This window comes from Lygodium microphyllum, chromosome 13 (assembly GCF_053477565.2).
Source record: "Lygodium microphyllum isolate KBCC chromosome 13, Lygodium_microphyllum_v1.1.10, whole genome shotgun sequence".
Lineage (NCBI taxonomy): Eukaryota > Viridiplantae > Streptophyta > Polypodiopsida > Schizaeales > Lygodiaceae > Lygodium > Lygodium microphyllum.
The window spans coordinates 39,925,863-39,942,549 of record NC_141147.1 but is presented as its reverse complement, the minus strand read 5'-3'; the positions used below and the strand labels follow the sequence as shown (position 1 = coordinate 39,942,549).

General features: G+C 40.8%; 1 protein-coding gene across 1 annotated transcript in view; it reads left to right on the top strand.

Moving 5' to 3' along the window:
• Window positions 1-16,687, top strand: part of ALG12 (homolog of asparagine-linked glycosylation 12) — a 65,010-nt gene that overhangs the window by 27,174 nt on the left and 21,149 nt on the right. The window contains 4 exon segments of the mRNA XM_087690983.1: window positions 14,244-14,330; window positions 15,417-15,472; window positions 15,593-15,710; window positions 15,898-15,956. Of these exon segments, the coding sequence (XP_087547109.1) occupies window positions 14,244-14,330; window positions 15,417-15,472; window positions 15,593-15,710; window positions 15,898-15,956 (320 nt within the window).

Here is a 16,687-nt window from a genome sequence, read left to right as displayed (position 1 = left end):
CCTTCCATAGCTACTGAAATGATTGATGTACAAGGAATCGGTGGGAGGCACTACAAGCTCAAGTGGGGTATCTTAGGAGGCATGCGATGGCTGTCATAAATTTGGGCATATGTCAAGTCAGTGCCTTATTCTGTTGCATCCTCCTCCTCCTATAGCTATGGTGCAGCTGAGGTGAATTGAAATAAGGCAAATGCTAATTTGCAGCCAACAACAACAACTGAATTGTATGTTTATAAGGGTAAAGGTAAATAGGATGCATTGATGGCTCTACCTCTTTTTTCTAACGAACAACAAAGGAAAATGTCAAAGGATAAACAAAATGAAAGCACACAAGATTGGCAAATTCTTAAAAGGCCTCTTTCTCCACATAAGGCATCACTTGTGCAGAGATTTTGGACACTTGTATTTGTTGCTTCTTAGAAAATGTGGCCTCTTGAATTTGGGCATCTTTGGAAAGAAGTGATGGATGGCCCGGATCCTTTTGTGGATATTGATTAAGCAAGCCCTTCTTGTGTTGAGAAGGATTTTGAGATGGAGGCTATGCATGTTGTCTGACTTTAGCACTTCTTTGTACATATTCTTATGCATGCCCTAAGAAGATGCTTTAGTTGTAATGCTAGAGGTCCTTGTGATCCTGCTAAATGGAGATTACTACATTGCATGTGGTTTTCTAATAGGATCATAATCAGAATTATGCTCAACAGCGGGGTGGTTTTGCAAGCTATGACATATTTTATGCTGGTAGCACTATATATTAGAGGTTGTGAGCCTGAACTCTAGAACTCGTCTTTGTTAGAGCTGGTTAGCTGGTCATTCCCTGGACAGGAGCTGCAGATACAGCAGCTGATTGGTAGGCGACAGGTGCAGGGGGAGTGCCATGTGGCAGCTGTTGTGGCGTAGTTAGTCGGACAGCAGACCTGCATTATTTTTCGTGTTTTTCCCAGCCTATTTATAGGCCCTGATTTCAGCAGTCTCTATCAGTTATTTTCACAGATTTCAGGCTGCAGATTGTGGAGACTGCTCTTGGGGCTGACGGAGACTGAGATCTTCGAGGTGGAGACGTACGGAGATATTCTCTTTGCACCCATGTATGTTTCTGCATCCTTATTCAGCATTCTTCATTGCAGATTTTCTGTGTTTCACTGTCTCTTTCTCTCTCTCTCTCTCTCTCTCTTCTCTCTCTCTTCTCTCTCTGTTCACTCTTTGCCTTGGTCATTTGCTTTTGCATTGCTTCACTCTGACACGGTATCAGAGCTTTGAAGGACTGCTGACCTAGGGTGGACCCATCTGAAGAGGAGATTTCAGCGGGACACAAGGCTGCATTCTTAGCGTTCAAGTGCGAGCAGGAGGGCTACACATCAGAATAAGGCGGAGGTGAGCGTAGGCGTGTGAGAGAGGAGAAGATTTCCTAAAGCTGTTGCTGTTTTTTTGCTATTAGAGAAGGAAGAAGGTTGCATTTTGGGCCTTCAAGTGCAGATTTTACCTTTTCATCGCCTTCGGCGAGTGAAGGAGGAGTTGGATGAGTGACCAAGAGCCCTAGCAGGTTGTATTCTCACAGTCAGAGGGGGGTGCTTCTTGTGTTTTGTGCAAGCATTGTAGGTGAAGATGTCTTTTGAGGCCAAGACAGAGTTTTAGGCGATCATGGACACGAAGGTGCCTGTCTTACCGGCTTTCCATCAAATCAAAAGCTCGACCGTATCTGGTGGGTCATGATGCTTGCCATTTTGGAGTCCTATGATTTGGTGGAGCTTGTTACGGAGGCTATTCATCGTCCTTTGCTAGACAAGTCAAGACTCTTTTCCAGTGATAAGGTGGAGTTGGGAAAGGCACAAGGACATTGGGATAAACTCAATGCTTGCATTTGCTCATTTTTATTTCTCTCATGTACTACAATTGTTATCTCTCATATTGAGCATTTGACAATGGCTCGGGAGAGCTTGATTAGATGTATAATCAGATGACTATCATGAAGCGAGTTTCAGAAGTGCAGATGCAAACCATGAGTGTCAACAAGTCATGTTCTATGCGGGAGTATATCAACAAGTTGAGGCAGCTTTAGATGCAGGTTCAAAACATAGGGAAGGTGATCACTTCTGAAGACATGGCGATAACTCTTCTTTCATAGTTACCACCCCACTTCAGTGGTTTTTATTTCGCCTTGATTGCTTCAGGGCGGTTTGAGACTCTTCGATGGAAAGAGTTGGTTCCTATGGTCTTGGACCAAGAGGAGCAATTGAAAGGGACCAATGCTTCTAAATCTAAGGCCTTGGTTGGTCAATCCTCTTAGAAAAAAGGGAAGGACCAAAGAAAGGAAGAGGACAAAGAAAATGAGTCTACTTGTCACATTTGTGGCAAAATTGGTCACTGGAAGAAGAAGTGTCTCGAGAAGGAGAAGGAGAAGGAGAAGGAGAAGGAGAAGGAGAAGGAGAAGAAGGAAAAATCTTCAAAGGATTCCGGAGCGGTGGCTGCTTCCTCATCAGTTGCTTTCCTCCACTTGGAGGTGGTTGAGAATTCGACTTTGATGGCTTCTAATGCTGTGTTGATAGCCCTATACACTCAGGAGTGGATTGTTGACAGTGGTGCCTCACAGCACTTGACTCCTTTTTCAGCAGGTGTTGCTCATTTGCAGCCTTCGTCAATGTCTTTTTGATACATATGAGTGTACTTCCTGAAGCATAAGTTTGATGCTTTTATCTATTTTTCTGCTTGGGTGCTGTTGATTCAAGCACCTTTGGGTTGAGGTTGTCAACACTTCTGTGTACATTCTCAACTAGTGTCCAACTGCGGCTCTTCTTCAAAAAACCCCGTCCAAGGCATTTTTTGGCTCTCGGCCTGTCATTTCCCACTTTAGAGTCTTCGAGTGTCGTGCCTACATAACACTCTTGATGATAAGATAGGAAAGCTCACTCCTCGAGCTAATCTTCTTATTTTTGTCGGCTATTTCTTTGAAGCAAAAGCCTATCGTTTGTTCGATCTTTGGACAAACAAGGTGATTGTTAGGAGGGACATCGGTTTTGATGAGAGACCATGGAGAAGGAGGACCGAAATGAGACTTGGACATTGGTGGATCGTCCAAGCCACAAGAAAGTCATCGGGACAAAGTGGATTTTCAGGACCAAGCTAAAAGCTGATGGGACTTTAGATAAGTACAAGGCTCGCCTTGTTGTACAAGGGTTTCGATAGAAGCATGGCATTGATTATGAAGAGACCTTTGCTCCTAGTATGTGGTTGATATATTTCCGGTTGCTTCTCGTGCTAGCCACTCACCACGGTTGGCCGATATATCAGATGGGTGTTAAGAGTGCCTTCCTGAATAGTTATTTGGAGGAGGAAGTCTATGTGGAGCGGCCATCGGGCTTTCCTTTACGGAATCCGAGGGATAAGGTATTTTGCTTGTTGCAGAAAGCTCTTTATGGGTTGAAGTAAGTACTCCGATCTTGGTTCAATAGGATGGATGAGTTCTTACGGACTCATGGATACCATTCTACCCCTTATGACCTGAACTTCTATGTTCAATCTATTGCAGAGGGGGTCAGTTATATCCTGCTATATATTGACGACAACTCATCACAGGCTCAGATTCTGCTGCTATAGTAGATAGCAAGGCGAAACTTTGTGCTACTTTTGAGATGACAAACCTTGGATTGTTGTCTTATTTTTTGGGGATGGAGGTAGTTTGTTCTGGGGGATGCATTTTTGTGTCACAGCAGTAGTACGCACTTCTACTAGTGGAACAATACACTTCAGAATAGACACAGCCAGTGGCCACACCTCGTGATCCTACTGTCCACTTGTCGAAGGATACCCTAGGACAACCCTTCGATGCACATACCTATCATTCTGTTGTAGGAAAACTTCTTTGGTTAATTCACACTAGGCCAAATTTAGCTTACTCAGTTAGCATACTCGGTCAGTATTTTACAGCACCTAGGATGTCACATTGGATTGCATATCTTCGTGTGGCGATATTGCAGTGTACTTTTTCTTATGGCTTGACATATGGTTCTGATTTATGTTTGTAGGGGTACACTAATTCTGATTGGGCAGGAGATCCCTGACACCCGATGTTTCCATGGCGGCTATCTCTTTATCTTGGGCACGACTCCCATTTCTTGGTCAAGCTGTAAGTAAGAGACGATGGTGGCTTCCACGGTCGAGGCTGAGTACCGGGCTCTCTTCAATGGCACCACCAAGGCCATCTACTTGAGGAGTTTATTGGCAGCATTTCATTTCCCATTCGACTCTCCTACCGTTGTCTACTGCGATAACCGGAGTGCCATTGCCCTTGCGGGCAATCCGATCATTACACCATGAACATGGCATGTGGGAGTCCACTTTCACCCCCTTGCCTATCCTTCCAATTTGAGAGGGGGTGGCTTCTACTCTTGATAGTGACAGTGATGATACTTACAGTTTTTAAACATTCATTCATTTATTGTATTATAGGCATTTGTAACTTCATCCGCATTGTCAGGATGATCTAATTATAAAAGGGCGCTTGGGCAAGTGAACAATATCCCTATGAGGGCATTGTCCAAGTGGCACCGTTACATTGCATCTCACGTGAGCATGACATCTTGCATCGGCCTTTGCATTACCCTATGCATTAGCATTCTGTTCATGTAAACATGCATCTATGCACATTTATCCCTTTTTGGTCTTTTGGAGTGGTCGGCTTGGATCCACCATATTCGTGGCATTTTCCATGGCAGTTTTTAAGGCAGTCTTTTTCCTTAGCTTGCTTGCTTGCTTTGCTTGTCTTGCTTGCTTCACACATTTACTATACCTATAGTCATTTTTCTTCTTCACCGATACCTAATAATGGTAGAGATAGTATGCTTATTTTGCGAAGATCTTGGGTCTGACCATCCTTATTATTCTCCCGTTTGGAGCACAGATACTCAATAGGACGAAAATTGATTTGAATCCCCACTAAATGCTACGTCTATTAAATCCAAAAAAAAAAAAAAAAAAAAACACACACAGTCCATAGCTGATTTCATCCGCCTTTATAGGGCTTGGTAGGCCACTGGGCAACCGACGTGCACCCTTTGTCCGATACCTTGTCCTCTTTGCAGTGATCACTTGGGCTCCCTTGGTAAGATAACTATTGCCTCTGTAGTCTTAGTAGGCTTCTAGGCAACCCACGTGCATCCTTTTGTCCTATGCTTTGGCTGCTTTGGGGTGGGATGCCTTGGGGTAAAATATCTTTCTCGTGGCATCGTTGTTGGGCATGAGAGGGGGTGTTGAGATAAAAATGCATTAGCTTTACTTAAACAGCCCCAAAACTTGCTTAATTAATGAAGAAACCTTGTTATTTAAAAGAAATGCAATCCTAGAGAGTTTCTGTGTCCCATAAGCACAAACCCACTTGGGAGGGCCCAAACTTTCTATAAATACATATGTCACTTTCCATTCAATCCTTAATCTCGTTTTTGCAGATTTCAGGTGTTTCAGCTTACTGCCCACATCCCGTTCGCAGAGGACATCTCAGCCAAAGCTGTCCATTGCTGTCTACATTAGTTGATGCTTGATTTTCAGCTCTCTTCTCGTAGTTTATAGCTGATCCCAGCCGTGCGACTGCTGTTCTTGCACAAGCCTGCTACCGTACCGTCTGCCGTGTCACCTGCGGCCTGCGTTTGGCAGTTTTCTCTCTTCTCTATTGCCTAGCTTCTCAGGCTGACGCTAGGTTGTCCAGCTTGCGTTTGGCAATTTTCTCTCTCCTACAGGCTATCTTGCATACATTTTTAGTCTCTCTCCTGCAGGTTACGTTTTTAGTCTTTCTCTCTCCTGTAACTTGCGTTTTTAGTCTTTCTCTCTCCTCATTGTTGTCTGCATCAGATCCAGCTTCTCACTGCTGTGTTTGTTGGTGTTCGACATCCGAAGGCTGCCTTACTGCGATTCAGGATCCGTTCAGAGTACGATACACTCTCCAACTCATTATCTCTGCCCTGATCCTTGAGATACAGAAGTTCGAGATTTAATATTCATTCATTGCATAGTGTATTTGCTACATGAGCATTGTATATTCAATAATTATATCATGGAGCCTCAAGAGAAACACCAAGGAAAAGGGGATTCTAATACAAGAAAATCTATCTTGTAATATCAACAAGCTTTTATTTCATTCTTTTGATGACCAAAACAAAGAGAACAACAAATCTTCATGCAGCATCATAGTAAATATCTCCCACGGATTTGATAGAATCAACCATAATCTTCAGCTTCTTCATAAAATCCATCAATAGAACAAGGAACATAAAAAGTACACCATTTTTCTAAATGGAAATCAATCATATAATATTCATCTTCAATGTCTTCATAGTTTTCTCTCTCAATCTCTCATATACAGATACACTGTTTTGATAGAATTGACTATCTCTGGCTTTCTCTCTCTCTCTCTCTCTCTCTCTCTATCAATAGTACATCATCTCTACACTACAATGCTCTAATAATGACTCTCAATAATCCTTCTTAGGTCGTGGATGCACCTCCCAAGAGGTATGTTTGATATGAAGAGGCGCCAGAGCCACTACAATGTCTCTTCATAGCTCACCACTGTCACTGTCACTCCAGTCTTCTCTTCAGTCTTCAGCAGCTACTTCTTCCATTTGTTTTAGCTCTTTTGAACTTAGATTCATCCTTTTCAAAAGTTAGAAAACTTTCCCAAAGTTACACATACATTCTAGAGAACACTTATAGAAGATCTATAGAACAGTACAAAACAGAAACAGAGCAGATACAGAACAGATACAGAGGCTCTTCAGAAGGTTTACAGAGGATTACAAAAGGTCATCAGAGAACATCAAATCCTCATAACTCAAACTAAAATCATTCCAAACTATCAAAAACTATTCAATAAACTTTCAAAATATTTCAATCTTCATCAATCATCGATCCATGCTTCATACAGAAGAAAATCAGAACAAAATAGAAGCTATACAGAAGGTATACAAAACCAATCAGAATCTCATAGAGCTTCATATCTCCACTAAAAATCATCATAAGCTTCCAAAACATAATCAATATCATCCAAAACACTCTCAAACACTTCTATTATCAACCATACATCACTCTAAACCTATTAAAAATCAATCATTCAGACCTCAAAAACAACAAAAATTAGTCAAAATTTCAGTCTTTTTCCACTCTCAACATATCATTTTAGTTATTTTCTGTGTTCATTGTCTCTGAGTTATCCTAATGCTAACTGTGTTCTTTTATCAGTTTGTGCTTTGTCGTATGATTGTTATTTGTGTTTCTGTGTCAGAGTATTTCTTTACAGAATGTGCCCCTAGTGAGGAGAGAATAAGAAAAAAGTGACAGTACAAATGTATATAAGTACAACAAGATGAGGAAAGATATCATCTCATCCAATGCCCATCAACTTCCTAAGAAAGGCAAAACGCTCAGTTGAGAGACTTTTAGTGAGCAGATATAGGATTTTGGTAAGTTGAGATCTTGACAAGATCAACAGACCTGTCCTCAACGACCTTCCTGATGAAGTGGTAATTTACCTCAATGTGTTTCGTCTTCGCATGGAAGATCGTATTCGTGGCCAACTGAATAGCACTCATAGAATCCGAATGTAGTGTAGTGACCACATCAGTAGTGCCAAGGTTTGCCACCCCCTAACTAGAGAGTCTCCTTGCAAGCCTCAGTGGCTATAACATACTCTGCCTTTGTAGTAGATAGAGCTGTGCATTTTTGCACCTTGGACATCCAAGAAACACCTCCAACAAAAGTGAAAACACAGCCAGAGGGGTGGACGTTCTATTGTTTGCGTGTCTTGCATAATCAGAGTTAGTGTTCCCCACGACTCTGGTAGCCTTGCTACCATAATATATGCACATAGTTGCTGTGCCCTTCAGGTACCTCATGATACGGTTGACAATATCCGAATGCAGTCTACTAGGTGTAGCCACATAGCGTGCCGCAACTCCCATTGCAAATGCTATGTGAGGAGTGGATTGGAGAAAAGACTTCATCAAAGTCCACACCATGTTCTTGCTTGAAGCCCTTAGCAACCAATCTGGTCTTGTATCTCGGCTTGGGCGTCTAGGGATACTTTTCAACTTGTACACCCACTTGCATGGTAAAGCGCGCTTGTCGCTAGACAAAGAAACCAAATCCTACATATGATTTTTCTGCAGTGAGTTATACTTTGACTGCATGGCCATCTCCCAAGAGTGACTATCACCTCTGCACATGGTCTCATTATAAGTAAGAGGCTTACCATCATATGTCACCATAACATAATCCATAGAGGGCTCAAACCGCGCAGGCTGTCGTTTATCTCTAGTGGATTGCCTCAAGGTTGGTTGTGGGGCTTGTACATCCTGTGGAGCATCAAGGGCCTGGGCCACGGGGGCATTAACTGCTGTGGTAGGCTGTCTAGCTGGCTGTACAGTTGCAGGAGTCTCCTCTTAGAATATCACCTTGCGTATCTCAATGACATGCTCAGGTTGCTTATGCATTTTCTTCTAATGGAAAACAACATCATGGCTGTGGATAACCTTCCGAGCGTGCGGATCCCGTAGGCCATAGCCCATTCCAGCTACATTGCCATAACCAAGAAAGATGCATTTTCTAGACTTAGGATCTAGCTTATTGTGCTTGTCCTTGGGAACATGGCAGAGAGCCTCACAACCAAAGACGTGCAAATGGGCATATGAGGGAGCTTTTCTAGACCATACTTCCTCTGCAACGTGATAGTTAAGAGCAATACATGGGGATCGATTTATCAAGTGTACGGCAGTAGTAAATGCCTCAGTCCAAAAATGTTGTGATAAGCCTGCTTGGCTAAGCATAATGTGAACTCGCTCTTGAATTGTTCTATTCATGCGCTCAGCCATACCATTTTGGGGTGGGGTTCACAGGGTGGTCAACTGACGCTTAATACCTTTCTCGTCACAAAATTGCTCAAAGGCTTTAGCCTTAGACATTTCAGCCTATACCCAGACTGGTTCCCAACCAAAGCAAGCCAACACTGAAATGTAGCCAAGACTTCTGATTTCTGCTTAATAGAATATTCCTAGAACTTATGCGTATAGTCATCAATGAAGGTAACGAAATACTTAGCGCTACCTAACGACTTGCAGGGCATGGGACCACATACATCCGAATGAACAAGAGCCAAAGGCTCACCCATACGTGTCATACCAGACGTTTTATGCGTATTACATGTTTGTCTGCCATATAAACAATGATCACAAGACTCAAAGCACTTATAGTCAAGAAGCGGAAGATATTGCAAACGAGTAAGCATTTTTATTTCTTTCAAGGATATGAGCCCAAGGCGACAATGCCATAGTGATACATGTGGAACTGTATTCATTGTCAAAATATGGACAATTGACCTAGATATAAGCAAGGGGTAGAGAGTATTGGACTTAGCACCACGTGCAATGACAAGATTCCCACGGGTAATCTTTCATGAGAAATCACTAAAAGAAACCACATAACTTGCATCATCCAAAGTGCCAGTAGAGATAAGGCTCTTCGTGAGAGCCAGGACATGGTGTACATCATGGAGGGTAAACATGCAACTTGAACCAAATTGCAGTTGGACATCACTAATACCAACTGTCTTGAATGCTAGGCCATTACCTAAACGGACAGATCGAGTCATACTGCAATAGAAGTGAAACCACTCTTTGTGAGGGGTCACATGAAAGGAAGCCCCTGAATCTATCAGCCAACATTGAGTATACCTTGACAAAGTATCAGTCAGTTGTGAAGTATCAAGAGAAGAAGCTGCAAGTATGAAATCATCATCAGAATCACTGTGCAAAACATTAATCTCTTCAATCTTAACATTGGACTTGCTAGTGACAATGCTGCAACCATCATTTTTGTCACGTACTTTACCCTTGCCCTTTTCTTTGCACTTGTCTTCGCGCATCCTATGGCATTGTGGCTGAATATTCCTTGCTTTCCCATAGTAATGTTCAGTCTATGAGGACTTACAACCACGGGACTTACTAGGAGACTGTCCACGTGATTGAGAGCAAGAGTGTTGAGAGTCTCTCCCGTGGCGGTCATTACTGCTCCTATCATTACCTCTAATTGTCAAAGCATGAGAGGTGCGGGAAGCAGCGACATTCTTTTTGTTAACCTGTTTAGTCAAGAGTGCACCCTCTACATCCTGCAACTGTAACCCATCAGTAGGTATGTTGGCACACATAGCAGTACGAAAGGTATCCCATGTTTCAAGCAGTGTAACTGAGAGGAACAAGGAAAGAAGAGTGCCTTTGAATTCAACGAAGACAAATGACTGATAATTAAATGAAACTCATTTAAGTGAGTTGACATAGAAGTGCCCTTCTTCATGCGAAGATCCATGAGTTGCTTCAGCCACTACATTTGAGAAGTGGGGTCCTGCTTGTCATAGACATTGCGAATCTTTTCCCATAATTACCATGCGGGCTGCCCATTAGAGAGAACATTATAGAACCCCTGCTTGTAGAGGGATAATATGATGGTGGACTTACATAGCTCATCTAATTCAGCCCAATCCTTTGTATCAATAAGTTCAGGCTTGATACCCTATGTCGCAGAGGCGTAACTTGCATTTTTTGCACTAAAACTTGCCTTGCAATGACAGGAAATTTTGCCCAGAAGAGTGAAAATTTGACAAATTTGGTAAAATCCCCAAATTAATTTGGGTCACCTCTCACAATGTTCTAAATATACTGTTAGGCCTAGATGGGATCAAATCTAGGAAAAACCCCAAATTCTCTAGCCAGATTTGCACAGATTTTGAAAGTGTGCTTTCACGCGTAAACTCCATCAAGGAAGAGGATAAAGGGATTCAAGGAAAAATGAATTTCTAGTTTTTAAAAAAAAGGGGTCTGTTGACATATCAGGCGGGTCGCGTGGCGGCGCCTGCCTGTTGTGTGACGTCGTCATCCCCTATCGCCCACGTGCCCGTCGCCAGTCGCCCAGGCTGCAAATGATGTGTTTGAAAGACTGCTGCCCATTTCTTTTGGTGATACAGCTGGAGTTTCAGTAAATGAACAAAATGTTCAACTAGCTACTCCATTAAGCAATGTAGAAATTCAGCCTATGGCTGATCTGAATATTCAGCAAGATGCTGAATTAGAGATTTATTAGGAGCATGTACATAATCAAGAAGCCATGCAAATGCCTAGATGGTGCTTGTAGACACTGAAAGATAGTCATTTGGATGCTCTTATAGCTGGTCGTACTAGAAGACAAGCACATCTGCATGATCATGCTCATACAATGGAGTTTGTTATGGCAGCATACACACTTGATGATGAGGAGCTTGATTGTTTTGAGGATACACAACAAAGTGTGCATTGGATGGCAGTAATGCAAGCTGAATTTGATTCTATTATGAAGAATCAAACATGGAATTTAGTGACATTGCTTGTTGGAAAGAAAGCCATTGGTACTAAATGGGTCTATAAGCTGAAAAGAAAAGTGGATGGATCCATTGATAAGTACAAAGCTAGGCTTGTGGCAAAAGGCTATGCGCAAAAGAAGGGCACTAATTATGAGGAGACATTTGCTCCTACATCCCGTATGAATATCATTCAGTGGATGGTTGCTTTGACTGCCCATTATGGTTCGATTGTGCACGAGCTTGATATTAAAACTGTATTTTTATATAGGGCACTTCAGGAAGAAGTGTATGTACAGTAACCCATTGGTTTTGTAGTTGAGGGATCCGAACACTTGGTATGCAAGCTGAAAAAGGCTTTGTGTGGTTTGAAGCAAGCTCCACGAGCTTGGTATGTAAAAAGTAACGCCTTTTTACTCAGCCAAGGGTTCATTACATATGCAAAGAGGGGTGATTCTTATCGGTCATTGTCTTCATATAGATGATCTTCTACTCACAGGGATATATGTTGATTAGATTTCAACATTCAAGAAAAATTTGCGGCAAAGTTTTAAAATGTCAAATTTGGAGCCTTTGCATTACTATTTGGGCATTCAATTTATCCATGATGCTAGAGGCATTGGATTGTCTCAATCGAGATATATTTGTAAACTCCTTGAGAGCTTTGGCTTCCAGAATTGCAAGCCAATTAGCACACTGATGGAGACTGGACTCAAGCTGTCTTTGCATGATGACAGTGAGCTGTTTGGCATTCATACATATGCTCCAGCATTTGGATGTCTCATTTATTTATGCAACACAAAACCAGATGTTCAGTTTGCAGTTTTAGGCCTGAGCAGATATATACACAGGCCACGCATGTCACATTTGCAAGCTGTGAAGCGTGTTTTTTGTTACTAGTAGGGTACCAAGACTCTTGGATTGGTTTTTTTTCCCCGTTTTATTATTTTCTATTTTGTGTGTTTATGTCACACAGTTCGGTCACTTACCATACTTTACACCTGTCAGGTGTGACTGCACCTTAACAACCCTAAGGTCTAAGGGTTATACTTTGTACTTTCAAATTGCATTGTGTTTTGAGTTGTGTCTTCACTCTCACTGTCTCTATTGTCTATTGTGTACTCTCAGCTGAGAGCTTTCATCTTAGATCTCACAACACGCTTTGCAGAAAAAGGTTGTGTGTTTGAAGTGAACAGCAGTGGAAATTTTTGCATTTGAGAAGCTAAAGGAAAAGAGGACTTCAAATCTTGTTCTTGTGTTGCCAGATCTAAGGAAATCATTGGTTATTTCGTGTGATGCATGTGGGAATAACACAGGGGTTGTTTTATGCAAGATGTCTGAGTTGTGGCATATGAGAGTCATGTTTTCTATGGCGTAGAAAGAAAATTGTAGGTCGATGAGAAAGAATTCCTTGTTGTTATTCATGCACTTTCGGCATGGAAATATCTTCAGACAATGCACTATTTCTTGACTTAGGCTAAGTTATTTGAGAAGCACATAAGATAGGCCAACTTCTTGTCTATGTTTCATTTTCAGATTATGCACACAGATGGGAAAAATAATGTGGTGGTTGATGTATTGTCACGTAAGTCTCAGATTTCGATTGTCACTATGGTATATCACATTGAGTTGGAGCTATGAAAGATTAGCATGCCGTTGATTCAAACTTTGCGAATGTATATGATTAGCTTTGCAATGACCAAAGGCATGAGCACTTTGTGCTTAGAGATGGTTTTTTGATGATGCATGGATTGCTGTGTCACAAAGCAGTTGAGTCCTAAAGTGATAACGGAGAGTCATGCTCCTCTTTATGTACGGCATAGAGGGATGAATGCTACAGTTAAGAGTAGTGGAGCATTTCTTTTATCGGCCTTCTTTAAGACATGATATTGAGCAATTTGTCAGGACGTGCATCGTATGTTAGAAAGTAAAGTATAATATTCAAAAGATGCCGGGTTTATTGCAACCCTTGCCTATTCTAGATAGGCCTTGGCAAAGCATTGCTATGCATCTTTGAGCTTTGTAGGGCACTTCCAGGTATCATACCTGAGCGTTTCAAAAACCTATGAAACACCTATTTTAAATTTTCCAAAAAATGCTACCCTAAAAAATGTGTTTGAAATTTCATAATCAACATTTCTCACAGATTCATTTGACACACTCACATGGACATTGACATTCTTTGCAAGAATGAGTTGATGTCTATGAGGCATGTATATGTTGATGGCTTCTTCTATAATTAAAGCTAATATTGTTGTGGGCAATGGACCATGATGCATGTATATGTTGATGCTATGTTAAATATCCTTTTGTATTGTATAGGCTTATGAATAATGATAAATTAAATCATACGACTCATACTCTATACTTATGAAGTCTCATGATAGTTTTCTTCCTTCTTGAATAAAACATGTTTCTAATGTTTTAGGAAACTTGTACAAAACTGATGAAACCCATTCAAACCTCCCGTTTCTGAAACCCTTGGCAACTATGATAAGTAGGCAATAATAATACAACAATTATGACCAGTCAGCCAGCATTTAATGTGGTAAAAAATAGCAGTCGGCCACACTTGGTGTGCCTCTTGCACCTTTTCACTTCCTCTGCTTAGACTACATGCAGCCAAGAGGTTATAGCATGCAGTTGAGATAATGCAGTAGGCAAAGTAGAACTCTCGTGCAGCTTATGTTAGTTTGAAAAGTGCCACAGACACTGATGGCTGAAAACGAGTTTAGTAGAGATACACCTGTTTTCAGAAATGCTTACTGGAATTGGTTAATGTTCTTTTTTTCTTTAAGGAGTTGGTAATAGTACTCTTCAAATGATCTTTCTATCAAGTTTGTTCATGTTCTATCTATTTGTTGCTTTGGAACAGGTGCGATTGTTGTCAGCACGTTGTCATCACCTATCGTATGGTCTATTGGTATGTGGGAGAGTTCAAAAGTTATAAGTCTTCTGATTGGTAAGCCAATTATTTATTGAGATTCTAGTTGCATGTTGGTATGTAGTCAGCTGTTAGAACACTGTTTTGATATTCATGGTTTGAACATTTGGACTTACAGTTTAACAGAAAGATAAACCACAAGTTCTTGCAAAATCTTTAAGAGATTTACTAAAGCTCAAAGTTTTAGATTTATTCTGGACAGTGAGTCCCTGGAAACATTTTCATGCAGTTAATATGATTTAGTGTTCAAATGTGCAGAAGCCAGCAAGTACTTATACTCAGAAATATGTATAAGCTTGTCAGTGTTTAGTGTTGGCATAAAAGAATAGACTGTATAAGCTTTCTGCACTCTCAAGTGTTAGCATAAAAGAATAGATCCCTCATATGGTTTACTGGTGCTGCAGTAAAATATAGTCTGATCTGATGCTATCCTACAGTGCTTTGGCTGTAGAGTCTAGCTGCATCAAGTGACTGGTAGAATCATATGAGGTTTGCTGTTTATATGCTTTGTGTTATGGTGGAGAAGGATGTTTTTATTACTTTTTCATATAATGAGTTGTACATTAGGAAAATTAGGCTATGTTATCAAACATGATAACTAGGGACTTATGGAGAGAAAAGACAAGCTGTCTTTTTTTCGAAAATTTTTGGCACTTATAGATAATCAGTCTGGCAAGAGACTTCTCATACAAACCAACCAATAGACAATCACTCCTAGACTATCAGGATATATCCAGTGACAAAATGTCTTCACATGATATTTTGTGCCGCTCCTGTCCTATCTGGTCTAAACCCAGTTTTGCCTAAGTGGTATTCTTTTATTTTTTTGGATGAAATCCTTTGGATTGCATGTTAAGAATATGAGCACTTTTGTCCTTTATCAAAAGCATACTTGTGGTTCACATGATTGTTGTTTGTTTTGCTGCAGAAAGAAAATAAAGGCTATTCACATAGACTCCCTGTAATTCTAATTCAATGCCAAAATTTTGTTCTAGCCAGACCATTTTTCAGCCTATGAGGTGTTTAAGTGCCAATGGTACTCTTTTAACATTTTGTACAAGTTTAGTTTTCTAACAGTCTGCAGATTTTTTGTACTTACACCAGTACGACTTGTTCTTGGAGCTCTGGTGTTATTTTCACTGTACTTATTGAGACTTCAGGTTTAAAAGCTCTCACTCCTAAGATTATGTCAAATGTGAATTTGTACTGTGTACATGGCTTGAATGTGATACAGTTTGTAAAACTGAAGCCTCAAAATGCTCTCCTGATATTTTATGTAGATATACAAAAAATTTGGACACCAAGTTTCCCTAGCATATACACTGCTCACCTTGTTGCAGTTTCATCTTCTTTTTTATGCTACCAGGCCACTTCCGAACATTTTTGCCTCAATAATAGGTAGGTTAGTTTTGATGGTTTTCAATGCAACTGCATTCATCTCTTGTTTTGGGAATGTTTATTTTACATTGATACAAAAAAGTTCATATGGATGCTACTAGCCACCCTCTATTTGTGCATCCTCTTTCTACAAGATACCAAGTGTGGTTTGTTTTTGGCTTTGTTTTGACGTCGATTGTTTATACAGTAAACTTGGCATATGCATTTTGGATAGCTGGAAAGCCTGGAGCAACTCTTGAGTGCTTGGTATATGTGAAAGCTTTCTTCTTCTGAAACATCTCTGTTACGCATTTTCCTTCTACTTGTTTGTCATTTTTACAAGAAGAGAAATCCTGTACAAGACACGTAGGTGTTAATCAACACCAATGTATATATAAGTTTTGCTGACAAACAATAAATTAAGAAAACACACAGAGGGATGCTATCATCATAGCCCCCTACTTGGGAGAAGATATCAAGTACAAGGTTAATAACAGAATGCTACACCATGTGGGGAATCTGAAAGTCTCCTCTACTGCCATACATCTCAAACATGTGATTGGGCCTTTGCAAACCCCCAGGCAACTGCCTACTGCCAGCCTCCTGTGGGTCCATAGCCAGAATAAGAGAGAAATCTCCTTGGCCTAAAGTCCTCCAGTCTCCTCTAGAAGTCTCTGAGAAAGGGCTGGAAGAAATCCTTCTCCTCTTCTCAGGCTGTTGCTCCCAATATCCATTCCTCTATTTGTTACCGCCAATAAAAATTGTTTATCCATGATGCTGTTAGATTTAAATGATGAAATGTATGTCTTGGTGCGCTCCCATGAGAGCAAGGAGTTTGTTGGAATATGTAGGAAAGGTTGAACAAAGAAGAACAAAACAAAATTGTATGTTATGTCTCCTAGAGGCTAGATAGGACTCTCAGATCAAAAGAGATACTTACAATTGTTCCATGAATGACCTTGCCATGGAAAAGTAAAATTGTTAAGAGGCTTGATGAG